Source organism: Chanos chanos, chromosome 8 (assembly GCF_902362185.1).
Source record: "Chanos chanos chromosome 8, fChaCha1.1, whole genome shotgun sequence".
Classification (NCBI taxonomy): Eukaryota; Metazoa; Chordata; class Actinopteri; order Gonorynchiformes; family Chanidae; genus Chanos; species Chanos chanos.
Genome location: NC_044502.1, coordinates 31,400,804 through 31,420,256, shown reverse-complemented (window position 1 = coordinate 31,420,256; position 19,453 = coordinate 31,400,804). Strand labels below are relative to the sequence as shown.

General features: G+C 38.8%; 1 protein-coding gene across 2 annotated transcripts; it reads left to right on the top strand.

Moving 5' to 3' along the window:
- Positions 1-11,680: 11,680 nt before the first annotated feature.
- hnf1bb (HNF1 homeobox Bb) lies at positions 11,681-19,453 on the top strand. 2 transcript variants are annotated; one of them, XM_030782439.1, is made up of 9 exons: positions 11,681-12,061; positions 14,001-14,200; positions 15,079-15,355; positions 15,977-16,200; positions 17,127-17,272; positions 17,893-18,013; positions 18,287-18,448; positions 18,708-18,820; positions 19,217-19,453. In XM_030782439.1, the coding sequence occupies exons 1-9, from the start codon at positions 11,694-11,696 to the stop codon at positions 19,235-19,237; spliced, it is 1,632 nt and encodes a 543-aa protein (XP_030638299.1). In that variant the 5' UTR covers positions 11,681-11,693; the 3' UTR covers positions 19,238-19,453. The 2 variants fall into 2 exon arrangements, with proteins under 2 accessions (XP_030638299.1, XP_030638298.1); XM_030782438.1 differs by having other exon boundaries at positions 15,977-16,212.

Genomic DNA, 19,453 nt, shown 5'->3' with positions numbered 1-19,453 from the left:
CAGTGAAAGTTCTCGATGTAATTTATTTTCTAGCTGGTTTAAACTGACAGAAGTACATAATTTAATTCTAAAGTTTCGTTTTAAATTAAGGTAAATTAATTACCATCCTTTTCTTACCAGGTTAATAACTGTCTGATTGATTTAATTTTATGAAAGTATCATTGAAATTTAACTTGTCACTGCGCATACTCCCATGACATTAAGCCATAAATAATTACCTGATACTTGGACTCGACGGTATACTTTAAAATCCGTATTTATGTATAATCTGATCTTTTGATGAAAGCAATATATTGGATGGTGTTTATTAAAGTTAAGTTACAGATACTTAATCACTTGTCTCAGTGTTTTTGCCCCCAGTTTCTACAATTTCTCCAGTTTCCTCAGTTTCTCCTAACTGAAATTAAAAACCTAGTGCAGCACGGCGCTCCTCTGGGATGACTGTTGATGCCATACTGGTTACTCTGTAGACAACCAATTTCCCTGTTTCATTAGGGATGACACAAGCCTGTTCACCCCCTGTGCAGACAACTGAAAGACACATTTCTACAGACTTGTCCAGGTATTGTCTGTGTCATGTTGCTGTCAGGTTTTGTCAAGATGGGGAGATGAGATGTGGGGATGGGGTTATTTTAGGTCCTATGGAGATTGCAGGCTCAAGTAACCACAAGAAGACAGTGTCTGGAGTCAAGAAGAACTACACAAGAACAGCAAGTTTGGCAACAGTGTAGTTGTTGAGATCTACAACATGCTAAATGTTTTGTCAATGGTAGATTAGACACAACTGCAGATGACGAGAATCTCAAGATTAACTCTATGCATATTTACTTGGACACATGATTAAGATTAAAGATTAACATCACGATGTGGCTATGATTACCACAGTTCTTCAGTATACTAAGATATACCTCTGCGGTTGGATTATCAATGCAGGTAAGTAGGAGACTATCTGGGAGTAGGTGCCAAGGTTGAACAGCAGTTTTGGTGTTCTGTCAGCGAAACAAAGACAGCACAAAAAAGACAAACAAGAAACTGAAATATCTCATGTAACAACAAATTTAATTAGAAAATAGAAGATTTTCTCATTGCAACTTCAGATAAACTATTTATCTTTGAAAAGCTCTATTTTTCTGTACAAATTAAAGATGCTCTTTGAAGGAAGCAGATGTATTATTGGAAACTTCAGAAATGAGTCATTTGAAAAATTGTTTTCATTTTTTGGTTTTCTTTCAAAATGACTCATTTCCAATGAGATCTTATCTTAAATTAAAAAAAACTGCAGCATCACCAAACCTCATCCGGAGAGAGAGAAAGAATCACGAAGATGCTTTGGAAATGCAGGATGCTGAAGTGTTTTGTTGTGAGTATTTTATTCATTCTATCCAATGATAATATTTTTGAGGGCTTTTATTTTTTCTCGGCACCATGAAAAGAGATCGTACGAACACCAACTCCCCATCTTTTCAAAAAGCAGAAACATCATCAATGACTAATGACAGAATTTTAATTAACAATTAAGATATGCTAATACCCTTTGTAATACACTAAGGAATCTGGTGAACGGACACCAGATTAGATACTAAGAATGAACTATTTGGATTTGACATAGTGTGATACGCATGCAGTTGACAATGACTGGTATGCCTCAAATTCTTACAAATTAATCCAAACATGTTTAAAGTTGCATTATCACATTTTTAAGATCATCTTGGGTTTTCAGGGCAGCACTGTACCCCTCTATGGTGTCTTGTTTCACTGGGTATAAAAACGAAGTACTGTTCGTGAAAAATCACTCAAGACCACGTGGAATGGCAAAAACCTCACAAATGAAAAGAAACAAATGCTTATTTGCAAATCATGCAATGATTTTGGACATACAACTTTAAAAAACTGAAGATACTACTTACAACTACTTACCATCATAATTAAGGAGTTTGAAACCAACTGAGTAATGATACACTTGCCTGGTGAATGGCCTACGTCCACCCTGTACGCAGTCATAGCAAGGAGGGAGTTAACAAAACAAAAATAAATCCAAAGGTCATCAAGACTACAAATCTACTAAGACACCACCTCAACTTTCCACGTTAAGGGGCTAAGCGAAAGTTTTTAAAGAAAAATAGCCTTTATAAGGGCAATAAATTTAGAATTTTCTTGTAAGAAAGTGTACTTTTCATTGTACTTTAGATTCATTTGAATCATTAGCAGAGAAAAGATTATATCCCACATTTTGGAATTCAGTGTATCTCTCCGTCTTGAGGGTGACTCAGCTGTATTCAGTACAATGTTCTGCTGGGAATTCATTGTTGTTCCATCTTTATGTTGCATATTTCTCCAAACAGAAAAATACCAAAGGCAAAATATCAAACGATTTCTGTATGTCTACCTTTAGTGTTACACAAATGAACTGCAACAGCCATATTCAACTTGACAAGGGCACATTTGTACCATTTATGCAATGTCTCTAAGATAATGTGTCGAAACAAGAAAAGGTTTATCTGGAAAACAAACAAACAAACAAACAAAAACATAATACCACAAACCAGTAGGACAATTAAGGGAAATGTCCTAAAGAGATAATTGAAAAGCGTGACACTGATTTGGCCTGGGTGTCGCTCTCCAAGTAGCCTGCAAGTCTCCAAGACATTTAAAATGTGTTATATCTTATGAGCAATAGAGGGAGGTACAGACCAGAAAGTATGCACTGGAGAGTACATTATTGTCAGGTAGTGTGGACACTAAGGTTCCTAATTTAATGTTTGACTGGTGTCCACACGGAACAAATTCATAAACTGCTTTTAGTATACTTGTTATTTTTGTGTTTTCATGTGTAATTTTGTATACTGAGTGAATGATTGATTTAATTAAAAATATTGTCATTTGTTCAAAAACTCAGGCAGTGGGAGAAGACTGTTTTAGACTTGAGTTGGTCTACCAGTCTTCAAGCTTGTTTTCAAATTAATTTTTCTTTTCTTTTTTTTTAGCATGGATTACCAGTTTTATTTTTTTATCCAGCTGCAGATTTTATCCAATCCTCTTAATATTTTTTTTTTTTTAAAGATTGCAGACAGGGTCATGTCTCGTCCATCTGTGTGCATCGGTAACAGCGTGGTGTCAGCTCTCTGAGTTAAAGTTAGGGATATACCTGAACTGAATCTTTGAGTGATTCTGTGGAATCCACATTAACTTGAGGTGCATTAATGGTGTGGAACTATGTATAATAATGGGATTACATAGTGAAGCAAACGCAGTGAGCGTCTCGTTTGAAAAGGACATCATACCAGCCAAAAGAAGTTCATGCCCGCAGTCCATTCCAATGTTTTTGAGCTAGACACTGATAATTCTGAATACTAAATACTGCATGTTAATATACTGCAAAGGTGAGCTAAATGCAAAATCACAGTGTTAAAAATTTGCAAAAAAAAATGTTCTTGACCCATCCTTAACATGGTGACTCAATTATTAAATCTGTAAACAAATCAGTATGATCATTTTCTCCTAAGATGTTTCCCTAAGGTATTCTTCTGTCCAGTGTTTTTTGTCAGAAAACATATAAGAACAAACTTATGAAATACAAACAAACAGACAAACAAACATGTAATGTTTTGACATTGTTTAACTGCTGTCTGTCAGGGTGTTATGTTTGGGTTATGTTATGTTGGCCGTGCTTTCACGAGGTGTCAGGTCCAGATTAATGCTCTGCTTTAGAGGATGTTGCAGCCTTGTGGTTTAAGAACACCTCATTAACTTGAGTTAGAGTTTAGCTAAATGTGCAAGTTAGTGTGTTTAAAGTCCTTCCAACATGGGGAAAGGAGGATGTAAAATAGCCAAGGAATATTCTTTGGAAAATATAAATAAGCAGAGACCCCCCCCCTCCCCCCAAACACACACACACACACACACACAAAATCAAGTAAAATCAGTTATACAGTTGTTGTAATAAACTGTCAGTAGAGAAAGTGTTAGTCAGGATCAGACGTGATAGGTACAATGACTGAATGTTGTAGCTGTCGTCTTTCAAATTTTTATTTTTATTTATTTTTTTTTTGCTGTACAGGACACATATTCTTCATGCTCCAACTCATTATTTTCCAAAGTGATGGTGGCCAAATGTTGAAAATCCATGTCCCATTACTTGAGCTTACACCCTCAGTGGTTTAGCATGAGTGAAAAGTGCCATGGAGTTTCTCGCTATTTTAGAGAATAATTAATCAACATGAAACAAAGGGAGTAAAAAGGAGAAATAAGGACAGGCCAGAGTCAACAAAGATAACCATTCCTTAATATTCAGCCATCCTGGAGTGCTATGGACACCCATGGTGAGTTCTGTACTCCATTACAGGTTGTGTATGAGTGGAGTGCTATGGACGCCCATGGTGAGTTCTGTACTCCATTACAGGTTGTGTATGAGTGGAGTGCTATGGACGCCCATGGTGAGTTCTGTACTCCATTACAGGTTATGTATGAGTGGAGTGCTATGGACGCCCATGGTGAGTTCTGTACTCCATTACAGGTTGTGTATGAGTGGAGTGCTATGGATGCCCATGGTGAGCTCTGTACTCCATTACAGGTTGTGTATGAGTGGAGTGCTATGAATGCCCACGGTGAGTTCTGTACTCCATTACAGGTTGTGTATGAGTGGAGTGCTATGGACGCCCATGGTGAGTTCTGTACTCCATTACAGGTTGTGTATGGGTGGAGTGCTATGGACGCCCATGGTGAGTTCTGTACTCCATTACAGGTTGTGTATGGGTGGAGTGCTATGGACGCCCATGGTGAGTTCTGTACTCCATTACAGGTTGTGTATGAGTGGAGTGCTATGAATGCCCACGGTGAGTTCTGTACTCCATTACAGGTTGTGTATGGGTGGAGTGCTATGGACGCCCATGGTGAGTTCTGTACTCCATTACAGGTTGTGTATGAGTGGAGTGCTATGGACGCCCATGGTGAGTTCTGTACTCCATTACAGGTTGTGTATGAGTGGAGTGCTATGGACGCCCATGGTGAGTTCTGTACTCCATTACAGGTTGTGTATGGGTGGAGTGCTATGAATGCCCACGGTGAGTTCTGTACTCCATTACAGGTTGTGTATGGGTGGAGTGCTATGGATGCCCATGGTGAGTTCTGTACTCCATTACAGGTTATGTATGAGTGGAGTGCTATGGACACCCATGGTGAGTTCTGTACTCCATTACAGGTTGTGTATGAGTGGAGTGCTATGGACACCCATGGTGAGTTCTGTACTCCATTACAGGTTGTGTATGAGTGGAGTGCTATGGACGCCCATGGTGAGTTCTGTACTCCATTACAGGTTGTGTATGGGTGGAGTGCTATGGATGCCCATGGTGAGTTCTGTACTCCATTACAGGTTGTGTATGAGTGGAGTGCTATGGACGCCCATGGTGAGTTCTGTACTCCATTACAGGTTATGTATGAGTGGAGTGCTATGGACACCCATGGTGAGTTCTGTACTCCATTACAGGTTGTGTATGAGTGGAGTGCTATGGACACCCATGGTGAGTTCTGTACTCCATTACAGGTTGTGTATGAGTGGAGTGCTATGGACGCCCATGGTGAGTTCTGTACTCCATTACAGGTTGTGTATGAGTGGTAAGTAGAGCTGAGTTTTTGTCTCCTCACTGTGGTTTTAGTCAGATTTTCAGAGGAGAGGACGCTCCGCTCTGTTAGTACTGCATAAGCAGCTCAAAGAACACTAAGCAACAGAGTTTGTAAGCACTGTACATTGTGTATCTGTACCTTTTTTATGCAGTTTGTATCAAGTAACATTGTGACATACATGCTAAAAGGTACAGTTTGTCAAGTGAGAGAATTTGTTTGAGTATTAAATGAAACATACTGTGTGTGCTATGCAGTAGTAGAATGCCAATGTCATATTTACATTAAATATGATAAAAACGGGGGGGGGGGGGGGGGGTGGTGACAATGCTTCATTGTTGAAGAAAGAGAGTGTTAAAAAAATACAGGATTTTTGATTCTGGTGTGTTTTCATTTGTTTTTTGGGGGGGTTTTTTCAGTGGTTTTTGGAGTGTAGTAACATTTTTCATAAGTGCATGTGATCACAATGAAAAACATACATTTTGACAGGGTTGTTTTCTGTTGTTCATATCATCATGAAGTACTGGTGCCAGGAGTGAATGAGGCATTTTAAAAGGGGAAATTTTCACCACTGCTGGGCCAGGGAAAATATTGCCTGTCATGTTAAGTAAAACCTCTGGCTTGACCTAAACTGGAGATAGGATGCTGAAACCTGAAAAAATATTGCTATGCCTTTCAGTCTTTCTTTACAAACAACAACAATGTCCCTTAATGTTTTGAAAATATTTTTATGTTTGTTTTTATTTATTTATCTATTTGTTTGTTTGTTTGTTTGTTTATGTTTCAGCTGCTTCCTTAATTTTTCTTTTTCTGCAGGTAGATTCAGTTGAAATTCAGGAAACGTCGATGGCAATTATGAATTAAAGTTAACTTCACAATTAAAAAATTACAATTCGGAATTTTATGGCAATTAAAATCTTGAATGATTCCACATTTCTCCAATTGTAGAACAATTCAAGGTTTCAAAACAAGACTCTCTAGTATGAAAACTCTCCAGTAAAAACAAACAAACAAACATAGCTGCTTGGTTCATGGCCTGTTCTATTTGAATTTCTTTTTAGAATGTTAGGATGTCATGACACGGTTGGAGATGCCTGGATGGAGCCTGTGGATAATCAAAAGACAAAGCTTCGTGATTTTACTATTGTAATATCAGTTTTCACATGACTTATTAAGAGTAACATCTTTGAGAGTAATATCTCTTATAAATACTAAGTTTGTTCCAATTGTAAGTCTAAGGTACTGCTGTTTTTGAAAACACATTCACTTGTCCAAGGTTTACATTAACCTTGTAAGCTTTTATTGACAGCAAATCATTCAGATTTAACTCATGTATTACCTGTTAACATTTTCCCAAACATTTCTTCTTGTTGAGTTTTGTGTAGAATTTGGATGAATGAATTTTAGGCACTAACCAAGGGTTTGGCTATAATCCAATGCCTTCTCTGTATCTTTTGTGGGAAGAATTTGTGGTTTTGCTATGATGTACTGAATAAAAAGAAATTGTACTATTGTCAGCAGACTATCAAATAAATAAATAAATAAACAAATAGTTTATGCACATTTATATTAGCAAAAAATCTGACACACATTGTTAAAGGTAAGATTTTCTCAATGCCTGTTGGGCTACAAATTGTAGAGTTGCAGCACACTAACGGGACACTCACACGTATGAATGATGCTTAGGACTCCTTAAGTGACAATATTTTCAGTATAACTAATAAGCCCCAGGCGGTGAAAGTGCTGAATTGAAATTTATGATAAAATTCGGCAGTAAAACCATGTGATACAGGTGATTTAATATGTTCAAAGGAATCAACCACCTTTGGTGTGTTCTCTGTTGTGAAAAAGTCATCAAGAGAATTTGATTTATGTGCAAGAGCGTACAGTTTACAGCATAGTTTAAAATATAACATTTACACTGTAAAATACAGTTCACAGTTATTTTTTTTATGTCACCCTCTTGTTTATTATTTGTTGTTTTTCATTTCATCTAATGATTTAGGTTTAGCTTTGATGAATGAACTTGAGAAGTGCTGAATAGCTGACCAAATCTTTATTAGCGCAACCATGGGCTAACCTTGAAGAATCTGAATTTAGTTAGTTAACTAGAATTCCCAGCTATTTTTTTTAATGCTTGCAATTTTAATAATATTCTCTCTGATTCAATGATTTACAGACTATACTGATATCAGAAATCAAATTACTCTTAACTGACATGAATTCATCAGTATGTTTTCATAGACATATTGTGGATCATGTGTTAAATGTTTCATCTTCTAGCAAGATTAATACATTTCTTTGTCTTTTACATCATCACAGGAAAAGAAAGACAAAGCATGGCTTGCACTGGCCTATGGCCTGATAAAAATTCTGGATAGCAGAGTCTGTTACATTTTATAGACAATTTTGTGGCACAAATATATTCCAGTCCAGAGAAAAAATATGCCAGCGATGGTAAAAGGTATCATTTCACCCTGCTGGGCAGAGTGTTCATATATTCTGCAATTTGTTTATGAGAATGACTTCTTTTAATGCATTTTGCATTGTAGCCCTAAAATTACTGTTTTCTTTCTGTTCTCTTACATTTATTGCGCTGAATATTTCATATAGTAAATATATAGTTTGCATAGTTTTGATGTCGATATTTGACATTGGCAGAGGTGCCAACAAAAAGCATGTGTATTTCATACTGGAGCAGAGTTCAGTTAGTTTAAAGAGAGAGAGAGAGAGAGAGAGAGAGAGACCATGATGGGTTTGCCAGGACTAATGTGCAAGATGAGATCAACAGTAATTTTTTTCAACCAGTGTTTATTTTTGGCCAGGATATATCACGTTTTGCAGGATGATCAAACTGTTTTAGACATGAATGCAAATTTTTTTTTAGATGATGTTTTATTCAGACTGAATCTAGAACATCACTGGGAAAAACTGAAGGCGAGGAATGAGTCCTTTGAAACCCATTCTTTGATCAGGACTTCACAGTGACACCTTCTTATGAAATGGACAGTGACTCAGGAGAATAGAGAAAAAGGCACTCCTCTAGAATAAGTCACTCTCAAGTCAAATTTCAACTAGTGTCACATTTCAGTGAGGAGTGTGAAGCCAGTATATTCAAACAGGTATACATATATATTTTTGGAAAAAAAAACCAAACAAACTTGGCAGCATAATTTAACTTACAACAATCTCTCAGTATTTCATATGGCAGTGTTTAATTTAAGATTGAAGTGTAAAATGTCATGTTTAAAATTTAGCCCAAATAACACCACCTCTGATTATGTTCCTACATTGCAATGTTTAACCTCACAGTTACCCTCGTCATACTACACAGTGCAGTATCCCATGAAAAAAGCTCCCAAAATTTAGACAAGGATTTGTGGAGTGCATACAAGTCAGATATTATAAATATATCACTGCAAGAGACAGAATGAGGATTGTTTTATGTTATATGAAGAATACTCATCTTTCATGCTTGCTTACTATTAGATTAAATTTACGAAAGAGACCCATTGTTGAATCTGTCAGTCAACCGTTAAAGCCTCTTTTTATGTTCGCCCGCTTCCTTCCATTACCGCTGTCGTTTTTTGTATTTCAATGTAAATGTTACCGCTGTGTACCAGCTCTTGTTTCGCAATATAAATATAAAAAATCGCACAAATTAAAATTAAAGTCATTGAGCAGGAATGAATGATTAACTTGGGTACACGGTTTTCATCATCTAATGTCTGTCTACTAACACACGCAAACGCTGGGGAGTGTTTGGTCATAATCTTTTGCAATGCCAGGTAATAGGTATCACAAGGTGCATGAAACCCTCCCCCTTTGAATTTTAGACCACCATCTCTGTTCTCTGTCTTGTTGTATGTGTGTGTGTGTGTGTGTTTGTGTGTGTGTGTGTGTGTGGAGGGGGGGGGGTGTCTTTTTTGTCCTTTGGTTCTTAAGTCAAGGTCCAGCTTACTCATTGGAACTCATCTTTCCAGTCACTGAATCTTTGAATGACACATTGTGGTCTTACTTCTAACTTTCGTGTGTGTGTGTGTAGATGCAAGAATAATGCAAGAACCAGCAGCTCAAGGGCTTCAGTGAATGATGTTATTGTTTCGTGATGTTCTTCTTCTTTTTTTTTTAGAAATTCATAAAAGACAAAAAGGATGCAAGTAAACAACAAATCCTGCTTTGAATGGTGGCTTCCTCCAAGTCAGTAACTATTTTGAGATTGGACTGTAGCATACGAATCTCAAAAGAAGCCATTTTTTTTCAATGGATGTACACCACACCAAATTGTTTCTACATTTTAGATATCTTTGCAACTAAAGAGCTATACAACATCCAGTGGATTAATTCATAAGTTTAAATCATAGGTTTGTCTTTTAATTCATTGCCTCTCATGGTGTAAGGAGAAAACAGGACTGTACCTAAGGACCATGTTACAAGTCATCCCACTTTAAATTCACCCTTTGTTTTGTAAGATATGTTCCTATGACCATTACCGACTATCTCTGACCTTATATGTTTTCTGTCATTGGAACTGAAATGAAGATGGTTCGAATTTGTTAATTGTTACTCACTATTTGCATAGACAAGGCTGAAATAAATGATATATCTGTAATGTAAACCATATGTAAGCATTTCCCACACATTCAGCAAGCCACATCCTCAATGATTAACAGCACTTAATATCTTACTGAAGTTAATAACTCACAAATTACATATTTTTTTTTCCGGGAAACCAAACTAGGCACTGTTGTGAAAGAAACAGTGGTGCGTGACTGTATCGGATGAGTTTTTTTTTACTTTTTCTGAAACACTGAGGACAGAAGTGGCCATGTCATAGTTACATACAAACCTGTTGCCCTGTTCAGTAAAAACTGAACAATTTTGTCTTCTGCTCAAGATACATTAAGTGAAGGGAAACATACAATATTATAACTAAACTTCTTACAAATTTATGTTGCGAGCAGTTATGTTGTAGACAAACTTTTGATAAATATTCCTTCACAGGGCTAAGCGACCCTGTCTCTGCAGACCCACAGTATATGCAGGTTTTTGCTCCATCATTGACTTTGCTCTTCAAATGTCAAGGCTTTATCAAGGCCTTGTGAACTGTCTGAACACTGATTGAAAGAAAGCCTGACTGGACCATGGCTCTGCAGGAGGAAGACTTTCCACTCCATCAAACAGTGATATCACTTGATCAAACCAAACTCCCCCCATCTGCCATATTATAGTTTGCTCTTAATGTTGATATCGCTGAGTCATTCCACCTTGCCCTCGGCTGTGATAGAAAATAAATGTAAGGAAGGTATAAGTACTGTTTCCTTGGCTTTACTGACTTTACTGATATTTCAGATAAAGATCATGGGCTTCTCCTTTGAGCAGACTTTGATTATATCCACAATATCTAATTTCTCTGTCTATCCAGACATGGTTCAGTCATGAATTTAATTATTACTGCATACTTACACATTTGCTCTCACAGTTTTGCGTCACTTTATAAAGCCAGGTGCTGTGGTGAAGTTTCCCCCAAATGATTTCAAAAAGACTTTTATGTAGAACAGGGTAAACGTAAGTTACAGCATTTTAAAAGTTTGATCCAAAAGAGAGTATATTAATTTAAAAGTGGGTATGGATCTTGTTTGAAAAGGTATTTTGACAGATGGTGGTTTTTCAAGAGTGACTGATTTGCTTTCCTCGGCGTATAAGTAGGCTAGGAAAGAAAATACGTCATAAATAACTTTACTGTAGCCTTCTTGTTCATTTTAGGACACCTCTAGAGCATCACCGCTAAATGAGTACTAACGAGCAGCCTATTTGCATACCTTGCGAAAACGTCCAATCCTCTGCGCATACCTACCTTTTCCATTGCGTGCGTAAAACTACGTTTAACATCTCCTCCCACTGAAACGTGGACCCACATCGCCCAGCAGGTGGATCTGCACACTACTTTGTTGTTGAGGTGGTGGAAACCCAACTGTCGGGGATAATTACTATAACTTTGTGAATCAGTTTTATATAGTAATTCAGGCGTGTACACTATTCCCTTGAAGTGCAAGGATCTACACAACACCGGATTGATGTTTGCCGAAATGGTGTCCAAGCTGACGTCTCTGCAGCAGGAGATCTTGAGCGCGTTGCTGGATTCCGGAGTCACTAAAGATGTTCTCGTGCAAGCACTTGAAGATTTAGATCCTTGTACGTCTGAAATGGGGGTCAAGATGGAAAAACCCTATTCCCCAGCCAGCGTCGGCAGTAGTAACGACGCGAATTCAAATCCCGTGTTTCTCACACTCACAAGTAGTCACAGTAAAATTAACAAATTGTCAGGCGACGAAGTCTCCGAAGACGGGGACGATTTCGATACGCCACCAATATTGCGGGAACTTCAGTCTCTAAACACCGAGGAAGCAGCGGAACAGAAGGCAGAAGTGGATCGGATGTTATCGTAAGTTATTGATACTTGAAAAAAACAGTTGCCAAAGCCATGTCAACATGTTTAACTTTTGTTTACATTTAATCTTGGATTTTACTTTTTTGAGAGCTGAAACTGAACGAATTTAATCTGTCATCGCCCTAGTAGCACGGAATAGCATACATTAAGCTATTAATCGCGCTCGTCTCTTTTAATTAAAGTAAAAAAGTAAGAGCAACTTACTTAACAGTGAAAAGTGTAAATATGTATAGTGAGCCTACATTTCTTAAATGGGTTTCACTTAGCCTATTTATGTTTGGCCGAGGAATTTCAGTGAAGAAATTTCGGCAACATGAAGGAAACGTGGTCCACCAATTTGCTGGCAAAACCAAAACGGAACCAGGAGTAGCTGTCAATAATTTCATCCTTTAATTTATTTATTATTTCATCATCTGAAACGACATGCTTATCATCAGTAGGCCTATTTGGATATGGTTATTGATCCATACCAACACTTTAAACCGCGTTATAGCATGAAGACCAGTTACCTAAAACAGTTATGTAGGTCTGTCTACTTACTCACTGACCGATATTTCTGTCAGTGTTTTGTTTGTTTTTTTTATTTCGTCATCAAGCTCATTGAAAATGGCCTTTTTGTGACCCTATTCATATACAGAATTGTAAATGTTCTAAATTATTTTTTTTTAATATTGAGTTTGTTGGTTATAGCCTTTTACATTTTCGTTAACAGCAAAGTCCAGTGGAAGAATAAAAATAAATGTATTTTATTACAACTGCATAGGCCCGTGTAATTAATGCGTGAATAGACACGATACGAAAATTGAAGCAAGCGAGTTGTCACTCCTTTGAATTCTTCTGTCTATTTCTCAGCATCTGTATATCTTACAGAAATCATTGCAACATCAGTGAAGTCTTGGTTAAAAATTTTATCCACATTCTATACGTCAGCACAAGTTATTAGCCCTCAAAGACACTCAGTCAAATGGCGCAAAGGGGCTGGCTCTAGCCATATTTTCTCAATGGGTGTGGTACAAAAATATTTTTTGGTAATTATATTTATTTGTTTATTTACTATGTAATGTCAAATGAGCAGAATGTGCGAATCTAATTTCTCTATGATGCCTATCAAAGTTTTTGAAATGATAATGATGTAATTGCAATGTTAATTTATATCATTAGCATAAATAAAAACTAAACTGATGGACTTTACAAAGCCATTACAACAGTAATTTCACCATAAGATGCTGTGAATATAACATCAAATTGTTTAAAGTCCAGAAATAGTCACTGAAATGAAAAAGCCTTCAGTCCTTTCCTTGTCGAAATGTATCTTGAACATGTAAAGCTAAACAAACCAACCTGGTTTGAAGTTGGCAAATAACTTTTCTTTTAGATAAAGTATCATTAATTAGTACTACATGAGACTTCATGTGTGACAACTGTCCACTCAAGTAATAAGACAGCCATCTTCATCCTGGCCAGTGGAACTAAAGTTTTGCCAGCTACAGCGTGGCTTAATCTAGTGATGTGAAAGCAGATTCAATTACAGTTATTTCTTTGCTGTTTACAATAGATGTGCATATTTATGGGGATAGCCAACATGCAAGCATTTATTACAAAAAACCCCCATACATGTTAAAAAAGTTACTGTTGCCATTGTGATATTTGGTGTGCAAATACCATCACAGCAACTACCAATTTGGTTGTATGGAGCACTGTGACAACCAACTCCTTGTTGTCAAATTGGAAATTGGATGAATGGGTTTGCTTATAAATACAAACGTGGTTGATTTTTAAATATGTTGTGTATTGTCATTGGTTTTCCAATTACATTATTGTTACAAGAGGTGTAATTTGAAACGAAAACAAAGTGATTTTGGTGATGGAGATGACGTTGATAACGATAACATTAATAATGATTACCTGAATCCCTTTGTATCGCCGGAATCAGTGAGGACCCTTGGCGGGCAGCGCGCACCATTAAGGCCTACATGCAACAACACAACATTCCTCAGCGTGAGGTAGTGGACATTACCGGACTTAACCAGTCCCACCTCTCCCAGCACTTGAACAAAGGGACGCCCATGAAACCCACCAAGCGTGCCGCGCTCTACACCTGGTACGTCCAGAAACAGCGTGAGATCCTCAGGCGTAAGTCACTGCCCCGGTCTATTACATAATAACTCCTCTAAGACCAGGAAAGCTGCCGGTCGTCTCGAAATATATTTCAGCTTTCAGCTGCAGTTTTTTTTTTTTTTTTTTAAGGTCATCATCAATAATTAGGTTACACTGTGTTTTGTGTCGTTTCTTTGTTTGCTTTTATGTGGAGATTACATTCTGCATACCTGTTGATAACCTCCAAGTCAAATCAGTTGATTGCTTGGCGTAATGAAAGATTCCAGTTTTGCGTGGGTTTTGTAACAGTTTGGCAGCAAAGTTGTTTGATCATTGTGATGGGGGGACTTAATCTGAAAATAGTCAATGGTAATCTTTTAACCCTCAAACATGATTTTTGCTTTGAAAAGCATTTTTTTTCCATTCATTCTCCAAACAAAAGAGTAAGTGCCATAAGCATTTGGAGGTCTATGCAGAACAGAAAAGAGGCAAAAAAAAAAAAGAAAAATTTGATTAACAATTGGACTAGGCAAGTCTGTTTATTGGAAAACTAATAAATATGAGTTATAAAGTCCCTTGATCTTGTTGGGAGCTACTACAGACAAACTGTAGAATATACTTCATTCCCATCAGGCGTTCCCCATGTAAAGATGTGATAGGTCAAATGCAATGTCAATCATTAATTCTGTGTTCCACAAAGAACTAATTTTTACTTAAAGTTTTTGTGTTTTATTTACACGTGCCTCATTTATAAAGGGAAACGTGTCCTTTTCTCATGGGAGACCCCTGATAGAGATTCTAGTCATTAAAATATGCATTGGTACTGATGTTTACCATAACCTTAAGGGGACATGAAATGTAGTATTAATTGTTCTGTCATTGCTCCCAATCATGCCCCCCTCTTATTTTCACAGAATTCAACCACATTCGAGACTCTGACCTCAATGACTCAGGCAGTCAGGATCAGGTCCTGTTTTTTTCCTCAGAGTTCAGACACGCAGGGCAGGCCACGGGGTCCGGAGCCGTCACCGATACGTCTCTCGGCGACGAGGGGGAACCTGGCTCCAAAAGGATGAGACGGAACCGCTTCAAGTGGGGTCCAGCATCGCAGGAGATCCTTTATCAGGCCTATGAGAGACAAAGGAATCCCAGCAAAGAGGAGCGCGAGGCCCTGGTCCAGGAGTGCAACAGGCAAGACCAAAGATTCATATGGAATAAACGCATGAATAATTAAGGAAAGGTTTTGTGGGCCAATGAGATAGCGTTTTTGTGTCGTTCTGACCTTGCACTATTGTGCCCGTGAGAGTTAATGAAGGGCTTGATGATTGGCTGGCAAGTTGAGCGAAGCATTGGTGCCAGATTAGAACATGAACGTGCTGTTCGATTGGTTCCAAGGTCTCGGATTATGTCATACAGTGATGGAGTTTTTTGCTGTATGAAAATTCACGCTGCATGGGTTGCATGTTGTATCTGAATAAATAGTTTGGTGGTATTAGTTTTAGAAATTGATTCATAAGCATGTGGCTTTAGAGTTCAACTTCAGTAACAATACGCCAGTTTGTCCAGATGAACCAATCTGTGTAGTGCTGCAGATCTGCCCTCGCTATTATGCCCTAACCTAACTGTGACTAATACATATTTCAATACACGCTTGAATTAAGTCTAATTCTGTTTGAAAATAGCAACCCCCCCCCCCCCCCCCCCCCCTCATTTACTGACAGGTGTAGTGGTTTAGTTGATATGGTTTTGTTTGATATGTTAACATGGTCTGAGCAGAAATAAAAAATCAGGTACTGCTGGTGTTCCTGTCAGGGCAGAGTGCATGCAGAGAGGTGTGTCACCCTCCAAAGCTCACGGCCTGGGATCCAACCTTGTCACGGAAGTGCGCGTTTACAACTGGTTTGCTAACCGGCGCAAAGAGGAGGCTTTCCGTCAGAAACTGGCAATGGACTCGTACGCTGTGCACAGTTTAAACCCACTGTTATCACAGGAAGCCTCACACAGCCATCTCAGTCACAGGTCTACATCACCATCCAGCCAGATTCAAGGTTTGAGCTTTTTTCACAGACAAGACACACATGCACGCACGTACACAGACACGCACACACCCGCACCCACACACACACATGCATATTCATGTTTTCATATCGGGAGATATATTGTCATATCACACACACACACCCACACACACCCACACCCACACGCATGCGCGTATGCACACACGCACACACACACACGCACACACACGCACCCGCACCCGCACCCGCACCCACACACATACGCACACACGCACACACAGGCACACACACACACGCACGCACACACACACATACACACATACATATGCACACACGCACGCACACACACACACACACACACACACACACACACACACACACACATGCATATTCATGTTGTCATATGGAGAAAATAAATTTTGACACAAAGAAAGGTGAAAAGTAAAACATGAGTAATACTGACCTATATTCTTTTAAGACACATTAATTTTTATTGTAGCTTTCAATAATGTTTTTGTTTGAACCATGTGGGAAAGGCACAACGTCAAAACTTTTATTGTTAGGGCAAGATACCACAGGCACTTTTTACAATGGGCAAAATGTTGCATAAAATGAGAGTGAGTCAGAGGGTTACATGTTTGCTTGTACTGTGTGTCATGTAGGAGACTCTGACCTTTGCTTTCTTAAATCATTCCTGAGTGAGTTTGAATGCCTATCTGTTGTTAGATGGCAAGGTAGTAAGAGGATATTTATTTGAATCAGTTGAGAGAGTGCAGATGAGGAATAACTTAGGTCTATAGGAACGGGCTTGTCAGATGTCTAGCTGTATTTAGGCAGTACCAGCTCTTATCAAGCTGCCCGATACACAGTTATGTGCCAAATCAGGTCAAATGCAGCTGAACCAGGTCAAAAAATTGCTTATCAGCTTTGTTTTCCCGCTACAGAAGTTAGGTACAGTCAGCAGAGAGGCAGTGAGATCACTTCCTCTACGGGCATCGGTCACCATAGCAACAGCCAATCAGCATTGCAACAGGTGTCTCCAGGGGGGTTGGATCCATGTCACAGTCTGCTGTTGCCTGACTCCAAAATGGTGAGACATTGCCATTCCACTGGGGTAACTTCTTACCAGTCGCAATAACGCCTACCTAAAACCATAATCATTTTCATCTTCATCTTCATCAACTTAACAAGGTTAATGTTTTCTCACAACTAGCTGAGATCACTTGAAAGAGTGTTTATACTCTAGCAAGTCACATAGGACACAAATAAGAGGAAAAATGCCAATAAAACTACACCAAATAAAAATGTCATTCATGTAAAGACAAAGATGCTTATAATAGTGTGTTATCAGAAACTGTGATAAGGAAAGATGTCTTCGCTTCTGAAACTATGCCTGATAAAGAAAAATGACTGCACTTTGAAAACTGTCCAAGAACTGGGTCAAAGTCAGTATTGATTCTAAATGTGAAGACAAGAGTCTATAACACCAACGTTTTATGGCTCTAACATATCTGTTGCCTCATTCCATTTGCTTCTCCCAAACAAAGACCCACTTATGCTCATGTTTGATGATAGAGTATGATTGTTCCTCGATTGTGGACAAACTGCGCCTTAACTTGCAAAGTGTTTGAACATTGTGTGTCATTGTGTGTTATGCATTATGTATATTTACACTTGTGTGTGTGTGTGTGTGTGTGTGTGTTTATTCAGATCTCAGTACCAGGTGTCTTGCCCCCAGTGAGTACGCTGACCAACATTCACAGTCTGTCTCCATCCGCTTACCACCATCAGCATCCCCATCAGAGTTTAATCATGACTCTGGCTGCTCCCAGTGAGTGTGACATGACTCTCCGAACCGCTCACCCCCCCCCCCCCCCCCTTTTCCTCTGTGTCTCTTTTCCTCCTGTCTACTCCTCTCCCATCGAAAAAAAACCCATCCCTACTCCTCTTTACAAAAATCATTGTCTTTCACATTGCAGCGTGAGCTGAGAAGACCTAGGAGTGTTTCACGCCCCGCTGTTACATTGGCACCACAGCACACTTTAAACCATATATTAAATGCTCTCTCTCTCTTTATTTCTCCTACCCCCCCCCCCCACCTCAGGTTTAACATCTCCGCAGTCTCACAGTGTGCCAGTCATTAACAGTGTGTCTGGTCTGACTGCCCTCCAGTCGAGGCAGTTTTCTCCAGACACAAGCCTGACATCACTGACCGCCCCTCCCATGCCGCAGCAGCCTTTCCCTGCCACCGTCACGCATTCAAACCGTGAGTCCAGCAACACAGGGATATCAGAACCTCGTAAAGGCCAAAACTAGTCTTAACACCGTCACGACAGAGAGGAATTTAAAATTGAACTGAACCTAGTAAGAATTACAAGGTTGTTGTCGTCGTTGTAGCGGCAAGAAGCAGTTAGTGGTACAAAGGGCTGTCCCACCTTTAGAGGAATTTCATTCTATGACTTTATAGCCTTCTTCCCACTTGTAACTTTTAACTGGGTGATGTGTGTGTTTTCTCTCTCTTTTAGTGTACTCTCTGAAACAGGAGCCCCCCCAGTTCTCCCACCCCTCTCGTTTCTCCTCCATGGTGTCAGACTCCAGCAACATCACACATTTAGGCTCCATGAGCTCCAGCAAACAGGTACGTCCCTTCGCTAAGTGAAGTCTTGTTACCTATTATCACCTCTACTTCCTGAAAGAAATCCCTATTCCATGGGCCATAAAAACACCTTTTATTATGGCCTGTACAAACACTGACGGTTCCCCAGTAAAACATGATTCAGACTACTCTTTAAAAAAAAAAAAAAAAGTCTGTTATCCATACCAGACATTAGCGGTCTGTTCAATATTTTGGTGTCTCTGTAACTTAACTGGAGTTAATTGATAGTATCACTACTGTATCATAGACTTTGTTTAGGAGTACTCTTAACTCTTACCATCAACTAATGAAATCATTTGTTTGTCTAATTTAAACCACAAGCTGTTTGATAATTATAATAAAGTTTCTGTTTCTGCCTGTCTCTGTCGGATGGCATAGTGCCCCTTACAAGCCTGGTGAATGTACACACCTGTGCAAGCACTTCCTTGTCGGCGGCCTAGCAACTAGAGAAGCTCACACTTGATTTCAAAAGTCACCATGGCAACTGCCTTGAGTCCAAGAACAAATAGAAACTCTGGATTTTTTGAAAGACAAATGAAGGACAATTGATTGGATCCATGATTTGGATGACAATGGATTTCCACTGGCAAACTGGAAAAAGTATCCCCTCCTTTG